The 18529-nt window shown below is 47.0% G+C and overlaps 1 protein-coding gene across 1 annotated transcript; it reads right to left on the minus strand.

Annotated features, from left to right (window-relative positions):
* Window positions 1-5742: 5742 nt before the first annotated feature.
* Window positions 5743-15259, minus strand: LOC148978414 (uncharacterized). The gene is made up of 10 exons (XM_089132632.1): window positions 15193-15259; window positions 14338-14366; window positions 13444-13465; window positions 13260-13342; window positions 8576-8719; window positions 8008-8201; window positions 7420-7523; window positions 7223-7338; window positions 6978-7142; window positions 5743-5979 (listed from the first exon to the last, which is right to left on the minus strand). Exons 1-10 carry the CDS (start codon window positions 15257-15259, stop codon window positions 5743-5745), a joined length of 1161 nt encoding a protein of 386 aa, XP_088988758.1.
* Between the last annotated feature and the right edge of the window lie 3270 nt (window positions 15260-18529).

Here is an 18529-nt window from a genome sequence, read left to right on the forward strand (position 1 = left end):
GAATCAATCTTGTCAAAGATTCTGCTCAGAGCCCCAACGCTATATTGGAAAGATCAAATCAAAAGGAAGGTAAGGGTGGTGCCTTTTTAACTTTGTTTCGCCACCACTCAATACACTTGCTCTAGTAAAATGGCCTCGGGCTTTTAAAGACAATGTCATGAGGCCTGCTTCACAGAGCTGTGCAGCATTTGGGGAGCGCTACGTACATGACGTGGTATGCGTTGCAATCTGCGTATGATGTTGTTGTGTGTAGCATCTGTGCAGTCAAGCTGGGCAAGAGAGGAGTCAGTTTCACAGTGAACCAGGAAACCCAGTCGGAGGTTTCGAAGCCTTCAAAATGAAGGCTGATGATGGAAAAGGCTCGATTCATCATGATGTCCCTCACTAGAGGATCGATGTCCAAGGCCTAGAGGAAATGACAAACAAAGAGAAAGGCAAATTTCCATCAGACGTCGAGTCCCGAAAGCCTTTGGGGGCTTTTTTTTTTTTTAAATGAATTGCCACACAGAGAATAACAATTCCTCAGGCTTGCCATCTCATCGATGAGAACATACCTGAGGTGTCACGCTGAGAACTGTCAAGAACCCGTCAATGTCCTGGAAAGCGTTGACGCCGTCCAGGCGGTCAAGGACCAAGCTGATCAGGCCTACGTTGTTCAGTGCACCGGATGTCAGTGTCAGTTGAGCCACCTGAGAAGTGCTCAGAATGTCCAGCGCATCAAACTGCAAGGGATAAAAATCAACAACAACGTTTGTATAAACAACATGCTTGCACAAAAACGGTCACGGGAACGGCTGCATAGCGCGACGGCCACTTACGCTGACAAAGCCCTCGTTGAGCACGCGCAGGTCTTCGTAATCCACGTAGATGGAGAACTTGCCAAAGCTTTGCTCGAGCCAAGTGCTGAGGCTGCCGGTGTTGGACCCACAGCTCAAGTCTGAAATGGCAGCGCACAGGAAAGACTCGTTAGGAGAGACAGATGTTGGCAGACACATAGAAACTCTGTTTCTCCTAGCACACAAGATGAAGAGCAAAGGGCCGCCTCTACTGTACCTACCGTTTGCCTGGCTTTGCTTCAGGTATTGAACCAGGACTGGGGTGAGTTGCCTCGGCGAATCAATCTTGTCAAAGATTCTGCTCAGAGCCCCAACGCTATATTGGAAAGATCAAATCAAAAGGAAGGTAAGGGTGGTGCCTTTTTAACTTTGTTTCGCCACCACTCAATACACTTGCTCTAGTAAAATGGCCTCGGCTTTTAAAGACAATGTCATGAGGCCTGCTTCACAGAGCTGTGCAGCATTTGGGGAGCGCTACGTACATGACGTGGTATGCGTTGCAATCTGCGTATGATGTTGTTGTCTGTAGCATCTGTGCAGTCAAGCTGGGCAAGAGAGGAGTCAGTTTCACAGTGAACCAGGAAACCCAGTCGGAGGTTTCGAAGCCTTCAAAATGAAGGCTGATGATGGAAAAGGCTCGATTCATCATGATGTCCCTCACTAGAGGATCGATGTCCAAGGCCTAGAGGAAATGACAAACAAAGAGAAAGGCAAATTTCCATCAGACGTCGAGTCCCGAAAGCCTTTGGGGGCTTTTCTTTTTTAAATGTATTGCCACACAGAGAATAACAATTCCTCAGGCTTGCCATCTCATCGATGAGAACATACCTGAGGTGTCACGCTGAGAACTGTTAAGAAAAGGTCAATGTCCTGGAAAGCGTTGACGCCGTCCAGGCGGTCAAGGACCAAGCTGATCAGGCCTACGTTGTTCAGCGCACCGGATGTCAGTGTCAGTTGAGCCACCTGAGAAGCGCTCAGAATGTCCAGCGCATCAAACTGCAAGGTATAAAAATCAACAACAACGTTCGTATAAACAACATGCTTGCACAAAAACGGTCACGGGAACGGCTGCATAGCGCGACGGGCCACTTACGCTGACAAAGCCCTCGTTGAGCAGGCGCAGGTCTTCGTAATCCACGTAGATGGAGAACTTGCCAAAGCTTTGCTCGAGCCAAGTGCTGAGGCTGCTGGTGTTGGACCCACAGCTCAAGTCTGAAATGACAGCGCACAGGAAAGACTCGTTAGGAGAGACAGATGTTGACAGACACATAGAAACTCTGTTTCTCCTAGCACACAAGATGAAGAGCAAAGGGCCGCCTCTACTGGACCTACCGTTTGCCTGGCTTTGCTTCAGGTATTGAACCAGGACTGGGGTGAGTTGCCTCGGCGAATCAATCTTGTCAAAGACTCTGCTCAGAGCCCCAACGCTATATTGGAAAGATCAAATCAAAAGGAAGGTAAGGGTGGTGCCTTTTTAACTTTGTTTCGCCACCACTCAATACACTTGCTCTAGTAAAATGGCCTCGGCTTTTAAAGACAATGTCATGAGGCCTGCTTCACAGAGCTGTGCAGCATTTGGGGAGCGCTACGTACATGACGTGGTATGCGTTGCAATCTGCGTATGATGTTGTTGTCTGTAGCATCTGTGCAGTCAAGCTGGGCAAGAGAGGAGTCAGTTTCACAGTGAACCAGGAAACCCAGTCTGAGGTTTCGAAGCTTTCAAAATGAAGGCTGATGATGGAAAAGGCTCGATTCATCATGATGTCCCTCACTAGAGGATCGATGTCCAAGGCCTAGAGGAAATGACAAACAAAGAGAAAGGCAAATTTCCATCAGACGTCGAGTCCCGAAAGCCTTTGGGGGCTTTTTTTTTTTTTAAATGAATTGCCACACAGAGAATAACAATTCCTCAGGCTTGCCATCTCATCGATGAGAACATACCTGAGGTGTCACGCTGAGAACTGTCAAGAACCCGTCAATGTCCTGGAAAGCGTTGACGCCGTCCAGGCGGTCAAGGACCAAGCTGATCAGGCCTAAGTTGTTCAGCGCACCGGATGTCAGTGTCAGTTGAGCCACCTGAGAAGCGCTCAGAATGTCCAGCGCATCAAACTGCAAGGGATAAAAATCAACAACAACGTTCGTATAAACAACATGCTTGCACAAAAACGGTCACGGGAACGGCTGCATAGCGCGATGGGCCACTTACGCTGACAAAGCCCTCGTTGAGCAGGCGCAGGTCTTCGTAATCCACGTAGATGGAGAACTTGCCAAAGCTTTGCTCCAGCCAAGTGCTGAGGCTGCCGGTGTTGGACCCACAGCTCAAGTCTGAAATGACAGCGCACAGGAAAGACTCGTTAGGAGAGACAGATGTTGGCAGACACATAGAAACTCTGTTTCTCCTAGCACACAAGATGAAGAGCAAAGGGCCGCCTCTACTGGACCTACCGTTTGCCTGGCTTTGCTTCAGGTATTGAACCAGGACTGGGGTGAGTTGCCTCGGCGAATCAATCTTGTCAAAGACTCTGCTCAGAGCCCCAACGCTATATTGGAAAGATCAAATCAAAAGGAAGGTAAGTGTGGTGCCTTTTTAACTTCGTTTCGCCACCACTCAATACACTTGCTCTAGTAAAATGGCCTCGGGCTTTTAAAGACAATGCAATGAGGCCTGCTTCACAGAGCTGTGCAGCATTTGGGGAGCGCTACGTACATGACGTGGTATGCGTTGCAATCTGCGTATGATGTTGTTGTCTGTAGCCTCTGTGCAGTCAAGCTGGGCAAGAGAGGAGTCAGTTTCACAGTGAACCAGGAAACCCAGTCGGAGGTTTCGAAGCCTTCAAAATGAAGGCTGATGATGGAAAAGGCTCGATTCATCATGATGTCCCTCACTAGAGGATCGATGTCCAAGGCCTAGAGGAAATGACAAACAAAGAGAAAGGCAAATTTCCATCAGACGTCGAGTCCCGAAAGCCTTTGGGGGCTTTTTTTTTTTTTTTAAATGTATTGCCACACAGAGAATAACAATTCCTCAGGCTTGCTATCTCATCGATGAGAACATACCTGAGGTGTCAAGCTGAGAACTGTCAAGAAAAGGTCAATGTCCTGGAAAGCGTTGACGCCGTCCAGGCGGTCAAGGACCAAGCTGATCAGGCCTACGTTGTTCAGCGCACCGGATGTCAGTGTCAGTTGAGCCACCTGAGAAGCGCTCAGAATGTCCAGCGCATCAAACTGTAAGGGATAAAAATCAACAACAACGTTCGTATAAACAACATGCTTGCACAAAAACGGTCACGGGAACGGCTGCATAGCGCGACGGGCCACTTACGCTGACAAAGCCCTCGTTGAGCACGCGCAGGTCTTCGTAATCCACGTAGATGGAGAACTTGCCAAAGCTTTGCTCGAGCCAAGTGCTGAGGCTGCCGGTGTTGGACCCACAGCTCAAGTCTGAAATGACAGCGCACAGGAAAGACTCGTTAGGAGAGACAGATGTTGGCAGACACATAGAAACTCTGTTTCTTCTAGCACACAAGATGAAGAGCAAAGGGCCGCCTCTACTGGACCTACCGTTTGCCTGGCTTTGCTTCAGGTATTGAACCAGGACTGGGGTGAGTTGCCTCGGCGAATCAATCTTGTCAAAGACTCTGCTCAGAGCCCCAACGCTATATTGGAAAGATCAAATCAAAAGGAAGGTAAGGGTGGTGCCTTTTTAACTTTGTTTCGCCACCACTCAATACACTTGCTCTAGTAAAATGGCCTCGGCTTTTAAAGACAATATCATGAGGCCTGCTTCACAGAGCTGTGCAGCATTTGGGGAGCGCTACGTACATGACGTGGTATGCGTGGCAATCTGCGTATGATGTTGTTGTCTGTAGCATCTGTGCAGTCAAGCTGGGCAAGAGAGGAGTCAGTTTCACAGTGAACCAGGAAACCCAGTCGGAGGTTTCGAAGCCTTCAAAATGAAGGCTGATGATGGAAAAGGCTCGATTCATCATGATGTCCCTCACTAGAGGATCGATGTCCAAGGCCTAGAGGAAATGACAAACAAAGAGAAAGGCAAATTTCCATCAGACGTCGAGTCCCGAAAGCCTTTGGGGGCTTTTTTTTTCAAAAGAAAAAAAATGTACTGCCACACAGAGAATAACAATTCCTCAGGCTTGCCATCTCATCGATGAGAACATACCTGAGGTGTCACGCTGAGAACTGTCAAGAACCCGTCAATGTCCTGGAAAGCGTTGACGCCGTCCAGGCGGTCAAGGACCAAGCTGATCAGGCCTACGTTGTTCAGCGCACCGGATGTCAGTGTCAGTTGAGCCACCTGAGAAGCGCTCAGAATGTCCAGCGCATCAAACTGCAAGGGATAAAAATCAACAACAACGTTCGTATAAACAACATGCTTGCACAAAAACGGTCACGGGAACGGCTGCATAGCGCGACGGGCCACTTACGCTGACAAAGCCCTCGTTGAGCAGGCGCAGGTCTTCGTAATCCACGTAGATGGAGAACTTGCCAAAGCTTTGCTCGAGCCAAGTGCTGAGGCTGCCGGTGTTGGACCCACAGCTCAAGTCTGAAATGACAGCGCACAGGAAAGACTCGTTAGGAGAGACAGATGTTGGCAGACACATAGAAACTCTGTTTCTCCTAGCACACAAGATGAAGAGCAAAGGGCCGCATCTACTGGACCTACCGTTTGCCTGGCTTTGCTTCAGGTATTGAACCAGGACTGGGGTGAGTTGCCTCGGCGAATCAATCTTGTCAAAGACTCTGCTCAGAGCCCCAACGCTATATTGGAAAGATCAAATCAAAAGGAAGGTAAGGGTGGTGCCTTTTTAACTTTGTTTCGCCACCACTCAATACACTTGCTCTAGTAAAATGGCCTCGGGCTTTTAAAGACAATGCCATGAGGCCTGCTTCACAGAGCTGTGCAGCATTTGGGGAGCGCTACGTACATGACGTGGTATGCGTTGCAATCTGCGTATGATGTTGTTGTCTGTAGCATCTGTGCAGTCAAGCTGGGCAAGAGAGGAGTCAGTTTCACAGTGAACCAGGAAACCCAGTCGGAGGTTTCGAAGCCTTCAAAATGAAGGCTGATGATGGAAAAGGCTCGATTCATCATGATGTCCCTCACTAGAGGATCGATGTCCAAGGCCTAGAGGAAATGACAAACAAACAGACAGGCAAATTTCAGACATTGCATCCTGAAAGACATTCGGAGCTCTTTTCTTTTTCCACCTCTATTATGAGAAAATAAATTGGCAACTCTCTGCGTATGTAGGCTAATTCGAACTTACACTCGCTGTAAATAGAATTTTTTCAGGCAACATGGCAATATTTTATTTGAATTCAACCTCTAAAAAAACATGTTAAGGATATGCAGAAAGCTACCAGACATGCATTATAGTTTGTGTTGAAGACCTGATGCATTATAGCTGAGAATCTGTATTAATTTCTTTGTTTAAAACGAATGTCCTAATAATTCTGCAGCAGTGTGTGATGGAGAAGGCTGTGCGATCAAGACAACCCAGAATGTTGATAAACTGAAATAGATTTGTGGGGAAAGATGGTCCAAAATTGGTCAAAAGTCTTGGCATTAGCAGCCACATAAAATGTTTGGATAAGGATATTGATGATAAAGGAGTATCTACAAGTTACAAAATGTCAGGGTTCAGTTACTTTTTCCACCCTGCAATGTGAATGATCACACAATGTTTTTGATAAAAAGGAAAAACGGAAATGTTTTTTTTCTCTTATTAGTTTAGCCTTTGTATTTTTTTCTGTGTAGTCTTAATTTGTTTCTATATGTCTAGTTAAATTTAGACTAGACCTCAAGATGAATAGTGTATGCTCAAAGGGTTCACCAACTTACACTTAACATAAAAAACTGTATGTAACATGTTAGCAAGTAATATGTTGTTTCCTGCTATTATCATAATTGTGTAAATTTAGTTTATTTGCTGCATTAAAAAGTTTATTGAATTTACAATAAAAATACACCCCATGCCAAATATTATGCAGATAGCATTAACGCAGCCAAAATGACCAAAAAACAAAACCGAAAAAGTCAAATAAGCATGCACAAGGGTTAAATTCGATCAACAGAATTAATGACATTCTGTCCTAGTAGGACTTTAGTAAGGTGATTTTTACCTCAGATTGAATTAGAGTCCAGAAAAATGCATCAATGTTCTGGAAAGCATCACCTTCCTCCAGACGGTCAAATATGATGTTGGTCAGATTGACGCTGTTTAGCGCTCCGGACGTCACAGCAAACTCTGCCACTTCAGACGGACTCAGTGACCCTAACAGATCCAGCTGCAAAGTACAAGAGGCGTTAGCCGAAGCCCACGAGCATCACAGCGGATGTTCTTCATTGCAGAACTCGGCTCACTCACAGTGAAATGGCTGTAGAGCATTTTCAGTTGACTGGCAGTCGCATATTTAGAGAAGATCCCCAGATTCCTCTGCAGCCATTCGTTGATTCTGGTGATCTTTGAAAAGCAACCTGGATCTGAAATTGAACATTTGGCACAGTGACATGCAATCCTCCATAAACCCCTCCAACACGTGTTTGTGTGCGTCACTGTGTTACCTGCTGTGTCTGTCCTGGACAGGTAAGAGTGAAGGAGATGAGTGAAGATCAGTTCCTGTTGACTGTCTGTGATCAGCGATTCCTCCCTGCTCAGGACTTTCACTCTGTCCATTCAGAGATAAAGAAAAACACATTAATGCATTAGCACTCACTGTATTACAATACAAATAATGCTCATATCTCAGTATACACTGCAGGTCAAAAGTTTAGAATGATAAAGCTTTTTCTAATGCTTCTCAAAGAAGTCTTTTCTGCTCACCAAGGCTGCATTTATTTGATCAAAAATACAGTAAAACAGCTATAATGTTAAATAAAAATCTAATATGTACTTTAAAGCTGTAATTTATAGCTGTTTTCTGCATGAATATATTGTAAAATGTCATTTATTATGCTGATTTGAAACATTTCTGATTATTATGAAGGTTGAAAACAGTTGTGCTGCTTCAGATTAATGTGCAGATCATCGTACACTGCCATTCAAAAGTTTGGGGTAAGTGAGATCTTAAATATTCCAATCTGCAGCCTGTGTGTGTGTGTGTGTGTGTGTGTGTGTGTGTGTGTGTGTGTGTGGTGTAAAATGTCATGTACATGAGCTGGAAGGATTCACAGGTGAAGCTCATCTGGCTCAGTCGTGTCACGCTCTCCTTAGTCATATATGGCAGAACCGGCAGAAACTTCAGATAGAGCCAGTTCTCCACAAACGCCAGATCGAGGACGTTCGTGTCCGTGAGATCGCCCAGAGACGCGAAGAGATCGGCCACACTGACATCAGTCTGCGGGTCCTGGAGAAGAAGAGGAGAAGATGAGGAGAAGAAGAGCAGTGATTCAGAGGCAGACGGAGGTGTGTGTGTGTGTGTGTGTGTGTGTGTGTGTGTGTGTGTGTGTAACTGACCATCTCTCTGGAGAAGCTCAGCACTGGATAATGTGTGTGTGTGTGTGTGTGTGTTTGTGTGTGTATGTGTGTTTGTTTACTGACCAGCTCTCTGGAGAAGCTCAGCACTGGATAATGTGTGTGTGTGTGTGTGTGTGTGTGTGTGTGTTTGTGTGTGTATGTGTGTTTGTTTACTGACCAGCTCTCTGGAGAAGCTCAGCACTGGATAATGTGTGTGTGTGTGTGTGTGTGTGTTTGTGTGTGTATGTGTGTGTGTTTACTGACCAGCTCTCTGGAGAAGCTCAGCGCTGACTGGATGATGTGTGTGAGCTGTGTATGCAGTCGCTGTAGTTTAACACTAGAGATGTTTCTGTAACTTGTCACGACACACAGCGCCTGACTGCTCATGCGGCCCGCGGCTCTGATCACCTGAAGACGAGAAAACATCATTAATCTTACTCAATCTCTGCTAATACTGATCACGAGTAGAGGCCTGTGGGGCAGGAGTAGAGGCACTATGGGGCAGGAGTAGAGGCACTATGGGGCACGAGTGGAGGCACTGTGGGGCACGAGTAAAGGCACTTATGGGGCACGAGTAGAGGCCTGTGGGGCACGAGTAGAGGCACTATGGGGCAGGAGTAGAGGCACTATGGGGCACAAGTAGAGGCACTATGGGGCAGGAGTAGAGGCCTGTGGGGCACGAGTAGAGGCACTATGGGGCAGGAGTAGAGACACTATGGGGCGCGAGTAGAGGCACTGTGGGGCACGAGTAGAGGCACTTATGGGGCACGAGTGGAGGCACTGTGGGGCAGGAGTAGAGACACTATGGGGCACAAGTAGAGGCACTATGGGGCAGGAGTAGAGGCCTGTGGGGCACGAGTGGAGGCACTGTGGGGCAGGAGTAGAGACACTATGGGGCACAAGTAGAGGCACTATGGGGCAGGAGTAGAGGCCTGTGGGGCACGAGTAGAGGCACTATGGGGCAGGAGTAGAGACACTATGGGGCGCGAGTAGAGGCACTGTGGGGCACGAGTAGAGGCACTTATGGGGCACGAGTGGAGGCACTGTGGGGCAGGAGTAGAGACACTATGGGGCGCGAGTAGAGGCACTGTGGGGCACGAGTAGAGGCACTTATGGGGCACGAGTAGAGGCACTATGGGGCGCGAGAAGAGGCACTGTGGGGCACGAGTGGAGGCACTGTGGGGCACGAGTAGAGGCACTGTGGGGCGCGAGTAGAGGCACTTATGGGGCACGAGTGGAGGCACTGTGGGGCACGAGTAGAGGCACTGTGGGGCACGAGTAAAGGCACTTATGGGGCATGAGTAGAGGCACTATGGGGCACGAGTAGAGGCCTGTGGGGCACGAGTAGAGGCACTATGCGGCAGGAGTAGAGGCACTATGGGGCAGGAGTAGAGGCACTATGGGGCACGAGTAGAGGCCTGTGGGGCACGAGTAGAGGCACTATGCGGCAGGAGTAGAGGCACTATGGGGCAGGAGTAGAGACACTATGGGGCACAAGTAGAGGCACTATGGGGCACGAGTAGAGGCCTGTGGGGCACGAGTGGAGGCACTGTGGGGCAGGAGTAGAGACACTATGGGGCACAAGTAGAGGCACTATGGGGCAGGAGTAGAGGCCTGTGGGGCACGAGTAGAGGCACTATGGGGCAGGAGTAGAGACACTATGGGGCGCGAGTAGAGGCACTGTGGGGCACGAGTAGAGGCACTTATGGGGCACGAGTGGAGGCACTGTGGGGCAGGAGTAGAGACACTATGGGGCGCGAGTAGAGGCACTGTGGGGCACGAGTAGAGGCACTTATGGGGCACGAGTAGAGGCACTATGGGGCGCGAGAAGAGGCACTGTGGGGCACGAGTGGAGGCACTGTGGGGCACGAGTAGAGGCACTGTGGGGCGCGAGTAGAGGCACTTATGGGGCACGAGTGGAGGCACTGTGGGGCACGAGTAGAGGCACTGTGGGGCACGAGTAAAGGCACTTATGGGGCATGAGTAGAGGCACTATGGGGCACGAGTAGAGGCCTGTGGGGCACGAGTAGAGGCACTATGCGGCAGGAGTAGAGGCACTATGGGGCAGGAGTAGAGGCACTATGGGGCACGAGTAGAGGCCTGTGGGGCACGAGTAGAGGCACTATGCGGCAGGAGTAGAGGCACTATGGGGCAGGAGTAGAGGCACTGTGGGGCTCGAGTAGAGGCACTGTGGGGCACGAGTAAAGGCACTTATGGGGCATGAGTAGAGGCACTATGGGGCACGAGTAGAGGCCTGTGGGGCACGAGTAGAGGCACTATGCGGCAGGAGTAGAGGCACTATGGGGCAGGAGTAGAGGCACTATGGGGCGCGAGTAGAGGCACTATGGGGCAGGAGTAGAGGCACTATGGGGCGCGAGTAGAGGCACTGTGGGGCTCGAGTAGAGGCACTGTGGGGCGCGAGTAGAGGCACTGTGGGGCGCGAGTAGAGGCACTGTGGGGCTCGAGTAGAGGCACTATGGGGCGCGAGTAGAGGCACTGTGGGGCTCGAGTAGAGGCACTGTGCGGCAGGAGTAGAGGCACTATGGGGCAGGAGTAGAGGCACTATGGGGCGCGAGTAGAGGCACTATGGGGCAGGAGTAGAGGCACTATGGGGCGCGAGTAGAGGCACTGTGGGGCTCGAGTAGAGGCACTGTGGGGCGCGAGTAGAGGCACTGTGGGGCGCGAGTAGAGGCACTGTGGGGCTCGAGTAGAGGCACTATGGGGCGCGAGTAGAGGCACTGTGGGGCTCGAGTAGAGGCACTGTGGGGCTCGAGTAGAGGCACTGTGGGGCTCGAGTAGAGGCACTGTGGGGCTCGAGTAGAGGCACTGTGGGGCGCGAGTAGAGGCACTGTGGGGCACGAGTAAAGGCACTTATGGGGCATGAGTAGAGGCACTATGGTGCACGAGTAGAGGCACTGTGGGGCACGAGTAAAGGCACTTATGGGGCACGAATAGAGGCCTGTGGGGCACGAGTAGAGGCCTGTGGGGCACGAGTAGAGGCACTATGGGGCGCGAGTAGAGGCACTGTGGGGCACGAGTAAAGGCACTTATGGGGCACGAATAGAGGCCTGTGGTGCACGAGTAGAGGCACTGTGGGGCACGAGTAAAGGCACTTATGGGGCACGAATAGAGGCCTGTGGGGCACGAGTAGAGGCCTGTGGGGCACGAGTAGAGGCACTGTGGGGCGCGAGTAGAGGCACTTATGGGGTACGAGTGGAGGCACTGTGGGGCACGAGTAGAGGCACGAGTAAAGGCACTTATGGGGCACGAGTAGAGGCACTATGGTGCACGAGTAGAGGCACTGTGGGGCACGAGTAAAGGCACTTATGGGGCACGAGTAGAGGCCTGTGGGGCACGAGTAGAGGCACTATGGGGCACCAGTAGAGGCACTATGGGGCGCGAGTAGAGGCACTATGGGGCACGAGTGCAGGCACTGTGGGGCACGAGTAGAGGCACCTATGGGGCATGAGTAGAGGCACTATGGTGCACGAGTAGAGGCACTGTGGGGCACGAGTAAAGGCACTTATGGGGCACGAGTAGAGGTACTATGGGGCACGAGTAGAGGCCTGTGGGGCACGAGTAGAGGCACTATGGGGCAGGAGTAGAGACACTATGGGGCACGAGTAGAGGCACTATGGGGCACGAGTAGAGGCACTATGGGGCAGGAGTAGAGGCCTGTGGGGCACGAGTAGAGGCACTATGGGGCAGGAGTAGAGACACTATGGGGCAGGAGTAGAGGCACTATGGGGCGCGAGAAGAGGCACTGTGGGGCGCGAGTAGAGGCACTTATGGGGCACGAGTGGAGGCACTGTGGGGCACGAGTAGAGGCACTGTGGGGCACGAGTAGAGGCCTGTGGGACACGAGTAGAGGCACTATGGGGCACGAGTAGAGGCCTGTGGGACACGAGTAGAGGCACTATGGGGCAGGAGTAGAGGCACTATGGGGCAGGAGTAGAGGCACTATGGGGCGCGAGTAGAGGCACTATGGGGCAGGAGTAGAGGCACTATGGGGCGCAAGTAGAGGCACTGTGGGGCTCGAGTAGAGGCACTGTGGGGCGCGAGTAGAGGCACTGTGGGGCACGAGTAAAGGCACTTATGGGGCACGAGTAGAGGCACTATGGTGCACGAGTAGAGGCACTGTGGGGCACGAGTAAAGGCACTTATGGGGCACGAATAGAGGCCTGTGGGGCACGAGTAGAGGCCTGTGGGGCACGAGTAGAGGCACTATGGGGCGCGAGTAGAGGCACTGTGGGGCACGAGTAGAGGCACTGTGGGGCGCGAGTAGAGGCACTTATGGGGCGCGAGTAGAGGCACTGTGGGGCACGAGTAGAGGCACTGTGGGGCGCGAGTAGAGGCACTATGGGGCGCGAGTAGAGGCACTGTGGGGCACGAGTAGAGGCACTGTGGGGCACGAGTAGAGGCACTATGGGGCTCGAGTGGAGGCACTGTGGGGCACGAGTAGAGGCACTGTGGGGCACGAGTAAAGGCACTTATGGGGCATGAGTAGAGGCACTATGGTGCACGAGTAGAGGCACTGTGGGGCGCGAGTAGAGGCACTTATGGGGCACGAGTAGAGGCACTATGGTGCACGAGTAGAGGCACTGTGGGGCACGAGTAAAGGCACTTATGGGGCACGAGTAGAGGCACTATGGGGCACGAGTAGAGGCACTATGGGGCAGGAGTAGAGGCCTGTGGGGCACGAGTAGAGGCACTATGGGGCAGGAGTAGAGGCCTGTGGGGCACGAGTAGAGGCACTATGGGGCAGGAGTAGAGACACTATGGGGCAGGAGTAGAGGCACTATGGGGCGCGAGAAGAGGCACTGTGGGGCGCGAGTAGAGGCACTATGGGGCACGAGTAAAGGCACTATGGGGCGCGAGTAGAGGCACTATGGGGCACAAGTAAATGAATGAAGTGTTTGTGAGATGTTACCGTGATGAATGATCTCACCGCAGAGGTTGTGTGGTTCTCCTCGCCCGAAACACAGGTTTGCATCGACACATTCACAGTCCTGTCTTGGAGAGACTCATATTCTGCTGGGAAACAGCGTGTACAGATAAGATTATTATCTTCAGTCACAACACAATTGTGTTGTCGCTTCGATACTGAGACGAATATAAAAAAAAAAACTTACTGTTGAAATGAATTGTGACGTTCTAAAGATAAATCACATTTGGATATTGGAATAATACCGCATCATCCAGTGCCGTTTATTATCAGGAGGAATAAATGAAAAGATACAAGTCATTCATGTAAAACACTGAATCAAATATTCTTTGTAAAGCATGAGTTAATAATGACAATCACATATAAAGATGTCGGAAAGTTCTAGTAAAAGATATTATGTTAAAAAAATATTTTAATAGAAGAACTGTGGCAACTTCTGAAACAACCGATCTACAACTTAAATCTGGTCTTAAACCTGAATTTAGTTAACAGAAGTTAAATGACAAATAAAAATTGGTTATTAGTCACATTACTTTTAACCCCTTAACGTCTGAATTTATATAGCTGTATATAAAAAAAATGTTTTATGTGTGTTTTTGCCTTTAAGTAGATGGTAAATAATGTTGAGATTATCAATTTCCCTTTTGCACAACAAATAAATAGAAATTTTGGTATGTTGCAAATCTGCAACAACGGGCATAATGGTCAATTTGGTATGTTGCAAATGTTGCAAATGTTCCTGACCGGAGAAATCCTCGTGCGTAAACAGGAAATAAGTCCGTCACTTTGAAACAAGTGCTTGTCAAAGGTCCATAGGTCTGTAGTGAATATGCACAAACCGGCATTGGGGGGAATGCAGACGTTATGTCGGCTGGTTGACTGAGTCAAATGGTTTGTTGCATATTTGTGACAGTGGGCGTTAAGGGGTTAAAAGCATCTTTACTTCACATAAATGTTGAGCAAAAGTGCCTCAATCTTTTAACAGTTTTCCAGCATCATGCAGAAGTTTCCACAGTTCTGTGATTCAGAAGTTTCTTTATTATTATTATCATTATTGTTATTATGTATTTGCTCTGCTCACCTGTCCATGCAGCACTGAAGTAAAGCAGCCTGAGGAAAAGATCAAATCAGCCATTAATTTCTTTATTTATTACAGCAGTAACAAGGTTTCGTTGAGCTTATTCTGTTGCTGGTATAAAGCCTCATCATTTTGTGTGAATTATTCCTGTAAGAGCTGACAAAGCCAGCATGTTTCTTAATTCAAAATAAGAACCAGATGAAGAACCAGCAGAAGAACCAGATGAAGAACCAGCAGAATTACAAGATAAATAACCAGTTGAAAAACCAGCAGAAAAACTAGCATAGGAACCAGCTGAAGAACCAGACGAGGAACCAGCTGAAAAACCAGCAGAAAAACCAGATGAAGAAACAGCAGAAGAACCAGATGAACCAGCAGAAGAACCAGATGAAGAACCAGCAGAAGAACCAGATGAAAGAACCAGCAGAAGAACCAGATGAAGAACCAGCAGAAGAACCAGATGAAAGAGTGGAAAGTCTTCCTGGTGAACAGAATATCAGAGTACACAAACAAACCAGCCAGCAGAGGGTGCTTATGAACATACTCTCTAATTCAGAAACCACAGGATTGTTTCATGCTTCCATTAAGACAGGGAACAGGGAATGTTATCAGATGTGCCTCATTATGGATTAATTGGAAAAAATGTGGAAATCAGTCTCTTGTGTGTGTGTGTGTGTGTGTGTGTGTGTGTGTGTGTGTGTGTGTGTATGTGTGTGTGTGTGTGTGTGACGCTCCTGAAGAGCTGAAAGGAGAAGAACCCAAGCTTGAGTGTGTGACACGCCAGACACGAGGTTCGTGGGTTTATGGAGTGTGCTGAAAGTGTGTGTGCATGTGTGTGTGTGTGTGTGTAAAACTCACCACAGAAGAGAACAAACAGGATTAGAGACTTGTTTCTGAGCAGTTTGTTTCTCGTTGTTGGCGTCATCATGTTATTTCATGGTGTTTATATCTGGAATGACACCAGCAGGTATTCAATCAACATATCAAGTATCGTATGTTTTACTGTCATTATATGTTCAACACATTCTTTTCACTAAAGTTAGTTTAATATATTATCATACTTTCATGAGTCAGCTGAGAGACTAGGACCAGATTCACAGACAGGGTTTAGATTGAGCCAGGATTAGATGTTAGTTTAATTAGGACATTTAAGTATATTTAATAGACATGCCTTAGGTAAAACACTGGCATATAAGATCTGCTTTCAGTTAAAACAGCTCAAACATTTAGTCTGGACTAGATTAACCCTGGTGTTTTTTTCATGATTGACTGGGAGACCCACAATATTTATTATATATCAGATTTAAGTGAAATAGGCTTAAGGTTAGGTTGACCATTTAAAGCATCTTGAAATATGCACTTTTCTTATATATGCACTATATACTGTATTAATTTTCTTATTTAGCGAAGACAAATCAAATTGTTAAAAAAAAAATTTAATTTATGATGTTTTTATTTTATTTTATTTATTTATTTAGCAGACGCTTTTATCCAAAGCGACTTTGAAAACAAATGAGAACACCAGAAACAGTGAAACTAACAGTAGTGCTATGACCCCTCTCAGTTTAATCGAACGCAGTACATGTACATGTATATATATATATATATATATAGTTACAAAAAATAAATAAAAAGTATGTTACAAAAAAATTCTATCTCTATAAATTAATTCTGTGCTCTTGAACATTATTCATCTTTTTAAAATGTATTCAAATGGAAAATAATCATTTTAAGTTAATAATGAAATAAAATGTGGATTTTTAATCAAATAAATGCTCTTGTGATGAACATATTAATATTCTTTGTAAAACCTGAATTTTGATTTGATTTGAGATCTTTATTTTGAACATGTAAATAATAAATAAAAATACAGTTATTAATCAATGAAACAAGGAATATTAATTAAAAGAAACAAAACAAAAATGAACAACAAGGTAAAAACAAAAATCCAAACTTTCCAATACTTGAAGAAAAACAAAACAAAAAAACAAAACAAAAGAAGATCTTAAAGTACCTCTGCTTGCTGGAGAAACATCGGTGCAGAAACTGCGCTTTTCTCAACCCAGACAATGAATGTCTGATGAAAAAGATCTGAAGACAAAGACATCAGAAATATCTGCCGATGGTCATAACTCAATTAATGCTCTCTGTATACATATTCCCTGTATTTCCTGAACTCCTGTTATTGAAATTCTGTCATGCAATTTACAATATTTAATTAATTGTAAAAATAATCCTACATACCCCAGATCTTTGTCGTCAGAGTTTTGGCTTCAGTATAGTTTGGAGTCGTAGTCAGAGATGTGAATGAGCCAGAGGCGAGATCTCTTATTGGTAAACCTGTGTGTGTGTGTGTGTGTGTGTGTGTGTTTGTCAGGTTTTGTCAGGCATCCTTACATAAATATTCAAAAGCATCTGACACACAATGACATGTCAACGCTCATAGGCGAATATCACAGCGTCAGATGATCACGTGACAGTCCCGGTCCAGGGGTCCTCCAGACGTCAAGCTTCAGTCGGTCGCCTTTCCTTCTATTGCGCTTTATATATTGCAGATTGTTTCAAAGCAGCTTTGCAGTGAAAACTGGTGATGTCATCGCTCAGTTCAGTTCTTATACAGTCAGATCAAGAATATTGTTAATAATAACGATGGTGACAGGAACACAAACTCCACCAGTGACAGAATGAAGGAAAACCCTTGGAGAGACACCAGACCAAACCAACACTTCAGTCAGACTTACAGAAGAGTTGAGAAACTACCCTCAAACATTAGAAATCATGACACACAAGTCATACATATGCAGAACGCAAAGGTATTGCTGTAACATGAAATCTGATCAGTCCTCTGAAATGAAATAAATGCATAATTCAGCTTGTGTGGACCAACCTGTTCTCTCAGTCGGTAAATCATGTTGACACGCTTCAACCTTCATCAGCTGACAGACACACGGTCTTTGATTCCTCCACTAAATAAAGCTAATGTGTACTATACCAGAACATCTGGACGGATGAAAACACAGCGGATCATCTGTACTCAGATCAGTGTTGTGTGCCTGATGAGGGTCAATAAACAGAAGACCGTCAGAGATCGCTCGATGATGTGGATATCAAACGTTGTGTTTTCAGACTCTTCCACTCATGCTTCACAAAACAAGGCCTTAAACACACGGCAGTTTCATCCAGAGGTTTGGACACACAGATCTGTTCACATGTTCCTCAGGGCTTTAGTTCAGCAGAGATAAAGCAGGATCTGACTGCAGAAGTCTAAACTCAAATCTCTACAAAACAAACAACCAATCGAGTCATGATCTAGAACTGAAAGAAACACAAGGCCAGAACAGACCAACGAGACACACCTGAACTGAAGCTCAGACCCAATCAGTAACCACGGAAACAAACAGGCTACGGCAGCTGAGAAGGCCATTCTCTGTGTTCTTTGTGAAGAGTTTTCAGAGTCGCTATAAATGTGTTTAATACTACAAAATGTAGTGTTACAGTGACTGCACTTGCTGCCTAGAACACAAGAGAACATCCCAACCGAGTGAAGGATTTGTGGAAGCACACATTTGACCTAATTCAGACTCAAACACAATATATTTAGCCTCACATATGACTTTACGTGTGGGTCATACTGTTTTAATACCCTGTATTTTCTTTCTCATTTTTAGGAAAAGCACTTAATTAGCATTGTTTATTTCTATACCAAATGTGATACACTTGCAACAAAGCTAAACATAGAAACAGCTACATTGTTATGTTGATATCCTATATTTTTACAATAAACACGTCTATAATATCCTCAGTTGTTGTGTGTACCGAGCTGCATCAAACACATTTGTAAATGACACTTTCCTTAAACCCATTGTGTGAGTTCACTTTAATATACCGCGTGCCTTATAGACATGTTGCTGCTGATTGGACAGCAGTTCTGACACACCCACCAAACAAGAGAAAACGCATCTCAAACCCTGTTGCACACCGGCACACACCGCTTCCAGGAAACATGGCGCTCAACCCGGAAACCGTAGACAAACGTTTAGAAGTTGAACGTGCCCCAGCTCTCACTGCTCTGTTTGTAATGCTGAAAACCCTAAAGGGAAACATGATCAATTGCCCTAAAAACTCTATCCATTTCTGTTTTTATTCTGCACAAAAGATGATATTTTCAGAAATCTCTCTGTTTTTTAGTCAACAA

This window comes from Pimephales promelas, chromosome 6, assembly GCF_988280905.1.
Source record: "Pimephales promelas chromosome 6, fPimPro1.hap1.1, whole genome shotgun sequence".
In the NCBI taxonomy this organism is placed as follows: Eukaryota; Metazoa; Chordata; class Actinopteri; order Cypriniformes; family Leuciscidae; genus Pimephales; species Pimephales promelas.

Bases quoted from the DNA above. Each gene is read 5' to 3' on its own strand.
- LOC148978414 (XM_089132632.1), bottom strand. From the start codon at position 15,259: ATGACGCCAACAACGAGAAACAAACTGCTCAGAAACAAGTCTCTAATC. The intron at 14,367-15,192 runs GTGAGTTTTACA...TCTTTTCCTCAG, and splicing joins CCTGTTTGTTCTCTTCTGTG to GCTGCTTTACTTCAGTGCTG. The intron at 8,202-8,575 runs GTCAGTAAACAC...CTTCTTCTCCAG, and splicing joins TGAGCTTCTCCAGAGAGCTG to GACCCGCAGACTGATGTCAG.